Source organism: Habropoda laboriosa, unplaced genomic scaffold, assembly GCF_001263275.1.
Source record: "Habropoda laboriosa isolate 0110345459 unplaced genomic scaffold, ASM126327v1 scaffold4891, whole genome shotgun sequence".
NCBI lineage: Eukaryota > Metazoa > Arthropoda > Insecta > Hymenoptera > Apidae > Habropoda > Habropoda laboriosa.
This window is the reverse complement of record NW_017104821.1, coordinates 2549-13357: the sequence shown is the minus strand read 5'-3', so window position 1 is coordinate 13357 and position 10809 is coordinate 2549. Positions and strand designations below refer to the sequence as shown.

The window sequence follows — 10809 nt, the reverse complement described above, 5'->3', positions numbered from 1 at the left end:
GTTCATAGAAAAAGCGTAAATTTTAATTTTTCAATTTGTAAAAATGTACAACGAATACTTAGATGACTACAAATAGTTAATTTCAATTATTACTACCCCGTCTAACTAAATTTCCATACGCACATCAAAATCACATCATCACGTTGCACAACTAATCACCGTAAACGCACGACTGGAATAGAATCAAAAGATGTCACATAAACGCTATCTATGAACCCTCAAAACACATGCTCCCAAAGGAACCGAAGCATAACCAAATCAGCAATACCCATATAATCCTCGAACGAACGAGCACAGGTAGAACGAAAGCGACCCACCTTGCCAAACAGATGCCTTACATAACGAACTTTCACTAGAATCCTAAACACGCGCTTCAATTCCCGACCTGAGATTCAGCAAGTAAACTCTTGCCCAACAAGCTGCACCAACACTCGTTTCACGAGAGAACAACTCGACCAGCGTGAAACGGAAGGTGAAATGAAAGAAATCAGAAGAGACAGAGAGATCGGTGGTGGACACATTTGACTCAGCGCCACGTTTCGCAAAGTGAATCAGCCTAATCGTCCCTCACCTAACATGCCACAGCCACTGATGAACGGTTGCACCACGCTTCAGTCACATTCAGCCGCTCGTAACCGCGCGAAGCACTTCTAGCTAAAATGAATCGATTACAACGTGGATATTGGATAGTCGGTGGATTAGTTTGGAAGGAATTGTTGAGTGTGTTGATGGTGCTTTCGATGGTTGTGAGTGGTTTAGAGGGGTCCTCGACAACAAAAGTGGTGACGAAGTTTGGCCCGGTTATTGGTATGTGGAGCAGGAGTACCAGGGGAAGACTGGTCGCACAATATTTGGGGATCCCTTATGCCGAGCCTCCTGTTGGTGATCTGAGATTCAGGGTGAGTAGAAGGGTTTTTCTGTGTTTGGAAATTGGACGAGGGTGAGGGTTGAAGGATTATGAGAATGAAAATTTCATGAGGTTGAAAATTGGAGGATATGAGAATAGAAATTTCATGAAGTTGAAAACTGAAGGACAGGAAAATGGAAATTTCATGAGGTTGAAAACTAAAGAGTTTGTAAAATTGGGAATTGGATGAAGTTGAAAATTGAAATGACTTAATAAAATTGGAAATTGTGTGAGATTGAAAATTGGAGGATTATGAGAATGGAAATTTCATGAGATTGAAAAATAAAGTATTAATGATATTGGACATTGGGTGAGGTTGAAAATTGAAGGATTAATGTAACTGAGAGTTGGACCTAATGTTGGAAAGTTGTAGACATTGACAATTGACATCGAAATTCTACAAAAGAAATTGTGTATCTATTAATTGTTTATTTATTTGGAAAAATCTACCGCTAGTTCAAGGAGCAGGATTTGAACATTGTTGTATTTTTTTGCATTATTCATTGTACATTCGTAATTAAATTCGCAATGGATACTTCTGCAATTTTTATGAGATTAGAACAGAGATTTGTTAAATGGAAATTTTTAATACTTAAGAACTATAGTGGAATTTATAATATTTTTAGTAACTTCAGAGAGTTAAAGATTGTCCTTATACTTGCAATTATATTTTAATTTATTCACCAGTATTATCTATGCATTCTTGAAACAAGCTATTACTATAAGTTTATCCAGAATTCCTAGATTCAATTATAATCATTTAAAATATCATCAATTGATTAAATAAAATCAATATTAATATTCAACAGTACCAGTTTTATTCAATCTACCAGAAGTACCCCACTTTCGTCACAATTTTTCTCTAAATCAATATTTTAAAATTGAATTGCCTTATACGTTCTGTTGAGTTTCATTTAAATATTAACACAAAAATATCGCAGAATACCAATTTATAATTTAGGCCAGAGATAAGTAATCTGCAACTAACTGAATTTATTCATAAAGTGACAATTTTATGCATTTACGACCTTTTCGATAAGATTGTATGGTTTCAGTAGAAACAATATAATAATGACAATAGTTACGACTCCTAGATACACTTTCAGAAAATAAAAAAAAATAAAAATATATCCATTGTTGAGAATGAAAAATTGCACTTTATAAAATTAGTTTTAAATTAATAAATTACATGCTTTTATCCCTTCCACTGTCGCAGATTTTTCTACGTAGCTCGCGGGGCAGACGGTGGACGTTCAATCCGGAACGCAAAATCATTTGTTTCGAGTTTCCAAATTAAAAAAAAAATTTTAAATTAAGATTCATTATTTTAAAAATTAAGGTGGAAGTACACAAAGAACAGGAGTCAAGGCTTAAATTAAGGTGAAAGTGTACCAAAAAGCGAGCAAATTTTCAAAGCGCGTATAAGCAACAAAAGCACTATAAGGGTTAAATTTGGATTAACGGGTTTTCAATTTTTCCTGCCGCAAAAAAGAGGTGGCTCATCAATGATTTAGACGGTTTGCTTGAAATAAAGCACTGCTCGTGTTAACCCTACTGCGTTCTTCGTTTTGACTGTACACTTAATACTTTTGGGTCACAAAGGACCTAGGATCTTATGTGCAATAATTTTTCTTTCCAACGCGACATATGAACCTAGACAATAAACGTTTAAAATAATGTTATGGAACGTAAACATGATAACAGCAAAAATGACTAAAAATATAAAAAGGCGGTGGGTCAAAAAAGACCCGAAGACAGCTCTAGGGTTAATACTCCTTTATGTTTTATGATACTCCATTGACAGAGTCCACAGCCCTGGAAGCGTACGTGGAATGAGACCTACTCGGCAACGGAATATGGCAACATGTGCATTCAGCTAGGGAAAGGAGGGCAAATTCATGGAAACGAAGATTGTCTCTATCTGAATATTTACGTACCCATAGTAAGTACAATATACTGTATTCTATTTATTTGTTATTTCGGTAGTTATTTAACTCCTACGTCAATAATCGGGTACCGTTTTGCACATTTTCTCACTTAAAATATTTCATCTTCCTTCTTATTTGTTATTTGGTGTTTGCTTCAAGTTTAGAATTTTTGTTCTTAGAAGACTACTAAAATTGTACGATAAAGTAGACGACAATTGTGGTTATTAACATAAGGGTTAAGTATTCGTCGAATTATCTTCTATGATTTATGGAGATGAATGTTAGGTAGCAATTGAATGCTTTCAAGGGTTTAATTCTAAGTCAGACTCGTGTCACAGATTATGGTCAAGGTGCGACAAAAGCAGCCGTACTTAGCAAGAAAGATTCATCTTCGTTGCAGCTATAGTTTTAACTTGTAAATCTGAGAATTGTCAAATGTGAATAATGTGCAATATTTTAGCTTCTGTTACCTGACGTAGTATTAAAACAGTGTACAGCTAACGCTTGTATGCTGAGCTACTAAATGAATCGTAAAGCAGGGGTTGTGTACGATCCATTAAGAAGTCAAAGTGACTATCTCCAACAAATTAAATATTTGTTTTATTTATGACGAGTTAAGCACCAAGCATGTGATTTGATACTAAAATTGGAAGAATTTGAAAATGTGGAGTTAACCGTTTTGCCTTCTGAGTGTCTCATATATGAAGAAATGTTTAACGCGGTATTAGAGATGCGATATGGAACGCCGGTGAGTTAAAAAGAAATAAGTATTCTTTCGAAGAGGAAAAAAAAGTGACAGAGAAACCACAGCTAATAACTGTGAAAATTGAGAAGAAAAGCAGAAATTCTTGAATGAATAGTTGATCTCGATAAAGTAGGAGAAATACTAAAACTTTATCACGAATTCCGCTTGAAAGCTGCGATAGCATTCGGAATCGTCGCTGGATATATTGCTTTCGAGACGGTGCACGCGTAAAACGCAGAATTCACACGGAACTCTAAACAAGTATAGAACGAGTAGAAATGTTCGTTGAAATGCGAGCTCGATTGGATCACATGGTCCACTCGCGATTTAATTAAATCTAAACGATTCAAGGTGAAGTATTTTTATAGTTTCATTTGAAATAGCACTCTCTAAAAGAGCAATAGTTTTTTCCACTTTTTTTAATGACAGGGAAAATCAAATGTCTAGAGGCTGTAGTGAGAGAGTCTGAAATTGCACTTGTTTAATGACAAGTATAATCCTTTTCATTATGCAGGATGGTTCATAAGTCGCTTTAGTATTTAAAAATTGAATACCTTTTTCTATTATATATTCTGAAATTTCTGTTTCAAATTTTGGAAATTTATTATGGAAAAGTCCACTATAATAACAATCTTAGGCTAATTAAAGACTGGACATAAAAAAGCTTGTAAGTGTCACTAGTAAACGAAAATTTTATTTCTTAAGAAAATATATTAACATTTACTTTTTACACGTACCTTGCTACTTTATTTTTATTTTAATATTTTCAAATATTAGTCCAGTCTTCAATTTTTTAGCCTATGAGACAGGTAATTGTCTCAATGTTTCACGCAATGATGTATTAATGTTTTCATTATTAGAAATGAACTTTTCTCGAATCTTTCCTTTCACTATTAACCACATGAAAGGAACTGTAAATAGTTTTTAATGTTATGATAATCGCCATTTTTATATATTCGTACTAAAAGATTAACGAAGTATTATTTTACATAGAAATTTCGTTTCTACATTATGATATTTAGTTTTCCACTTTTCACTGATATTCACTTTTAAACTATATTCCAATGTGTCACGGTACTTAGATTAACATTGCATAATAAGACCGTTTCGCATTTAGCAAGATAAGACTGTCCTTTACTAAGAAATATTATAGTGTGTAAATTTTTGTAAATTAAGTCTCCTTGGTTTTAATAGTTCCCTATCAATTATTTTTGGTCTTTCTCTTTAAACTGACTAAAATATACTTCGCTGATGTCGAGAATTGCACAAATCATTTTGACCGTACCAAATAAAATGCATAATGAAAAATGAAAATATATTCTTCGATGATCACTCCCTATTTTCATTTTTCATGTCACTTCATCCCGTCTTCAACTTTCTAATTTACCACTGTACGTGCGTTTAACCCTTTCGTGGCGACATTAAATAAATGACGTTTCTTTATTTTTCAACGAGGAACTCGATATAAATAACGACTTTTGAAAAAATCTGCAAATTTGAGGAAATTTTTGCACAATTTTCGCGTCTCAAGAACTCTTGTTTTTTAAGAGCTTTTATTTTATTTTTTCCTTAGCTATCCGCAGAATTTCAACTGTAATATTTGGCTACTTCAAGGACACCCGGTGTGTTACACATTTTGAAGTTGCGTTTGTTTATTGTTGCTGTTAACTAGGATTATCGACTTGTTACTGTACATACAGTGACGTTGTTAATGGAAATGTTTGTAGATTTCAGAGAAACGAGAGGAGAACAGAGGACTTCCGGTGATGGTATTTATACACGGCGGAATATACATCTCCGGATCCAGCCGCATGTTTCCGCCAAACTACTTGATGGACCAAAATGTAATCCTAGTCACGCCAAACTATCGTTTGAATATTCTAGGTAATGATAATTTCATAACTGAACCACTGTAATATACAGGGTCATTCGCTTATAGCGAACATACAAATTATTTTCGGTGCTATTGACAGTTAGATGAAATGACTAAAACGTTGTTACAAAGTATTCACCGGTTTTCCAGATCGTAAAGTTAAAAACAGATGCTTAACTGTAGTATTCGATGATCTGAAAAACAGCAGAATTTTTTATTTGTTAAGGTGTCCTTAACACTGTATTATACAATATTTTAATGTGCCTTTTTAATTTCGTTTGAACGTGTCAATACCCCAAAAGGTAAATGTTTCTTCACGTAATTACTGGTCACTCTGTATAAAATTACCTTTCGTAGTTTCCACTTCTGAAACATTATTTTCAACGTGTAATTTCTCGTCATTAGTTCAGATTTCTTCGTAATAACTCTTGTACAGCGAATTCTTCCTATCGTTACCGAACACCCTGTATAAATAAGTACCATTCACAAGTCCCACTTTTAAAACCCAGTTTCTAACGATTAAATCCTCGTCATTGACCTAGGTTTCCTCAGCACTAGCAGCAAAGCGAGTCCAGGTAACTATGGCCTAAAAGACATTCGAATGGCGTTAAAATGGGTACAGGAGAACATTGCATCGTTTCATGGTGACCCAAATTCCGTGACGCTATGGGGCCACAGTTCTGGTAGTAGCACGGTGCACCTGTTGGCCTTGAGCAGCAAAACGGACGGACTGTTCCACAGGTACATTGTGCAGAGCGGGTTTGCCATTTGCCCGTGGGCTCTGAATGCACCGCGTTGGGCGAGACTCGCGGGATTTCAGGTAGCAAGGACACTCGGTTGTCTTCCTGAGAAAGAAAAAGGGGAAGAAGAGGAGGATGAAACAACGAGTGAAGGTCATTTCGAGGGAAACTCGACGACAGTGAAACCTGAAGAGACGACTGAAAAAGAGGAGAATTATCTCGACGAGGAAGAAGAGTATGACGAAGAGCAGGAAGAAGAGATGATGTCGTGTTTGAGAAACATTGAGGCCAACAAGATCGTCCCTGTACTTTTGGATTTGGTAAGAAATCATTTTAGGTATTTTTAATCGTTTAATTAATTGTTTCTTCACTTGTTCAAGTTTCGTAATTTTAAAAAATGCCAGGCTTATTTTTAAAGTGAACAAGAATATTACAAAAAAATTATTTTACAGCTCTGCGAATAGGAAATAAGAATAATGAGATTCAATTTGTTGTAACTTCTTAGGTTCCAGGGTTTTATTTTTAACCTAATCTAACCTATTCTATATAATAACCAATTCTTATAATAATATAAAATAAGAATGAAACAGTATTAAATTTGATTTGAAACAGTGCATTTAGTATAACATCAAATAATAGTAAGATAGCAATGAATTTTATTAATAAAAATCATTTTAAGATAATATTAAATAATAGCTAAGTGGTACTAAAATTTTATTTTAAACAGTGAAATTTAGAATGTTACTAAAAAATAGTAAAATGGTATTAAATATTGTTTTAAACAGTGAATTTTCGTGCAATATTTAATAACAGTAAAATAGTAGTAACATATATTTTAACCAGTGAATTTTTGCATAACATTAAATAATAGCGAATTAACAGTCAATTTCATGTATCTATTACACAGTACGTGTGGAGGGAAAATCCCTGCTGCTTGTTTGGACCCACCATCGAAGAGGATTCAGAGGACGCCATCATAACGATGCCCCCTTTGGTAACGATCAAAAATCGCCTCTACAAGGACATACCATTTATCATGGGAGTCGTTCAAGACGAAGGACTAATCAAAACAGACGGTAAATTAAACAAAAATTAACAATTACTAATGCAAAAAATTCTAACACCACCATATTACAATTACGAGTAATTTATTAAAACAAGTATCTAGCCATTCCATATATACTTCCAATTTCAGAAAATTAAAAGACCATATATTCACACGAGATGGTCGATAAATTAAATCAACGATTTATTTAACATTTACGTTGTTAATTTTTACATATCGAATCTTAATAAATAATTGAATCTTAAACTTCGAATAATAAAAAAAAAAACTATAGAATCTTCCATTTTCATTGAAGCTTTCTTACTTTTCAAACAGAAAAATCAAGTTACACTCACCTGAGGATCGTGCAAACCACGATTCAAAGTCTGATAATTTACGAAATATTATTTCAAAATTGTTTTTTCACCAAATACAACGATTACTCTCACGAGATACGATTGTAACCTTGAATGAAATTATTTAAGAAGTTCATCGTTTTTATTCGCAGTTATCCTGGTGCACGAGTCCATGCAAGACGAGCTGGTCGACAACTTCGATAGGTACTTGCCCCTCTTAACGAATTATTATCAACTAATTTCGAACACGAGCGAGTTTGCGACCGCAATTGAAGATTTCTATTTCGGTGGGAACGTTTCTCGATCGACGCTGGTGCAAAATATCACAGAGGTGCGTCTTCTTCTTTATGTATAGACGGCATTTAAAAAATCAGAAGAAAAATTTCCTGACTTGCAGTGAAATGTAATGGGGAGAAGTTGAGAATGAAAAATTAGGAATGTTTATCCTATTCGAACGAAAATTTCAAATACAGTTTTTCTTTTCTCTTTTGAAGAAAAGTTCTTAGAGTCTGAGTTTAATAATTAATCACGATGGAATGGGAAGTAGTAGAAAAGATTTGATGTTAGACGTCTATATAAAGATCCCTTTAACGGATTTTGCAAACTTTATTCCTGAGTTTTTAAATTTTACAGGTGCTTACCGATGCTGCATTTTTCTATGCAGCGCAACAAATGTTGAATTATCAATCGGAAGTGATGAATTCCAACAGTTATTTTTATTTGTTCTCGTACCAGGGCACTTTTAGCCACACTTTCCTCACCGGATCTCTGGTTCACTATGGTGAGCATAGAAATCATTTTAAAACGAGTTCATATGAGCCCCTCATTTGCCACATCGGTTATCTCCGCAACACAAAAAGTAGAGAAAATTGATGAAATTATAAATATAAATATTAATATTTTTTATACCGTTGCCATTTTGATATTAATTTTTTATTTTGCCATTTCCCTATTGTTTTTATGTCGGAATTAGAGATTGTGCTCCATAGTTGGTTTCAGAATTGTTTTGTACATCGGCAGTTTCTTGTAAGTTGTTAATTGTGATATTTTACTAATCGAAAGCCAAAAATTTCTGCATCTTTCGTATAGTTTGTCTCTTTTTTGTTAATTTACCTTTTCCATAATTATTTTCTGTCCTAACTTTATATTTTCTGATTTATAGTTAAAAGACAATTGAAGTATGTGACATAGTTATAATACACTAATAATAACTTTATTATTTATTTAATAACTACGTAGTGCTGAATAAATAAATTAATGTAGAATTGTCAAATGATTATTAATTATCAGGTGAATCGATCGATGTTCGATAAATCGTTAATATCTACAATTAACGTGTGGAAATATAATTTGGTTTCTTTTTTCGTTCATTTTGTGAGAAAAATTATTACATTCTTTAAAATGAGATTTTCATAGAAGTCTACCTATAATTATTAATATAATGTTACATTTCTGGATAGTAACTGATAATTATTGAAAATGTTATTATTTGGAGAAAATTATTACTTTATTTCATTACCTCACTGTTTCATTTCTGGAGAATTATGAGAATATTTTAATGAACGACCGCGTATTAATTATTTATTGTTAGATACAAATGAATGTCATTATAATCATGGGATATTTTATGTTTTCAGGCGTCTCGCATGTTGATGATTTGAATTACTTATTTCCAGTACTAAACATGCAATTCAAGGATCAGATGTTACATAATACTGAAAAAATGAGATTTTCATAGAAGTCTACCTATAATTATTAATATAATGTTACATTTCTGGATAGTAACTGATAATTATTGAAAATGTTATTATTTGGAGAAAATTATTAGTTTATTTCATCACCTCACTGTTTCATTTCTGAAGAATTATGAGAATATTTAGAATATTTTAATGAACGACCGCGTATTAATTATTTATTGTTAGATACAAATGAATGTCATTATAATCATGGGATATTTTATGTTTTCAGGCGTCTCGCATGTTGATGATTTGAATTACTTATTTCCAGTACTAAACATGCAATTCAAGGATCAGATGTTACATAATACTGAAAATGATATAACTATGATAAATATAATGACTGAAATGTGGGCCAACTTTGCAGCCAAAGGGTATAAATTGTTCATTCAGTGTTTTTATAATAATATTTCATTCCAAAATTGTTCTTTTACATGATTTCTCCTTCAAGTAAATATTTTACATTCATTTCATTTAACTGAAACGAAGCGGTTTTTTAATTGTTTATAATATTATGAAGCATGTTCATATTACATTCTTTATTTCATAAACATTCAATTTCAAGAAACATCGTTATTTTTTAAATATAATTCTTCGTACGAATTCCAAAAAAGCGAAATACTTTACATTAATTTCATTTAAATTAGAAAAATTAAAACCAGTATTTATTTTTAATATTTCAAACCTAATTCACGTTACATTCGTTTAGTTTATGCTTCCATCAAGAAGTGAAGTATTAAATATTTTGAATACTTTAAAAATTGGTACTTTAATATTTCGAAAATTAATACTGTAAATATATTTACTCCGTTCTATACTTCTTTATTCTTAACTTTCATTTTTAGGCGGCATAAGAGAGTGTCAACAAATGTCCACAAAATTTTAAACTTCAATTATCTTTATAAAATACTTGCGTAGACCACTGATACTCTATTTTCATGTCAAAAAATAATTGTCGTTAATTACTGCATACAAACGAATTAGATATTGTGTTTATTCTTTTTTTTTTTAATTGACATTAAATTAAACCTTGCAACAGCTTGGGTTTTCTAAGGTTCACATTGAAGAACGTAAAATTTTATTTAAAAAATAATACCATAAAGAAGAATCTGTTTGTCAAATATTAACGACAATTGTTGTTCAATTATTCAAATTAACAGAGTACCAGAAGCATGGAGAGTGACACCCTGGCCAAATTACAAAGATTCTCACGAGTTCCTGAGATTTGGAGACGGGAAAAGTACTAATATAACCGTGGAGAATGTATTCTTCCCAGAGAGAATAAAGTTTTGGGAGGAATTAATTTATAACCTAACTATGGACTCCGTGTATATTGATTTAACCATCGCACCAACGATCGAAGGGGAGCTACTTAACACTGGTATTTCTCATAAACATGACAAACTACAAGTCTTTTTATTAATACTATTTGTTATATGTTTGTTGTAAGTGTAACTATTTATACAATGTTTTTAATAA

The 10809-nt window shown here is 32.4% G+C and overlaps 1 protein-coding gene across 1 annotated transcript in view; it reads left to right on the top strand.

Moving 5' to 3' along the window:
* Positions 1–429: 429 nt before the first annotated feature.
* Positions 430–10809, top strand: part of LOC108578259 (esterase FE4-like) — a gene marked incomplete at its 3' end in the record, with an annotated part of 12915 nt that continues 2535 nt past the window's right edge. Inside the window, exons 1-7 of the mRNA XM_017941549.1 lie at positions 430–899; positions 2712–2849; positions 5308–5460; positions 5992–6513; positions 7101–7269; positions 7747–7925; positions 8228–8375. Coding sequence (XP_017797038.1) covers positions 660–899; positions 2712–2849; positions 5308–5460; positions 5992–6513; positions 7101–7269; positions 7747–7925; positions 8228–8375 — 1549 coding nt within the window. The remainder of the gene's footprint in view (positions 900–2711; positions 2850–5307; positions 5461–5991; positions 6514–7100; positions 7270–7746; positions 7926–8227; positions 8376–10809) is intronic.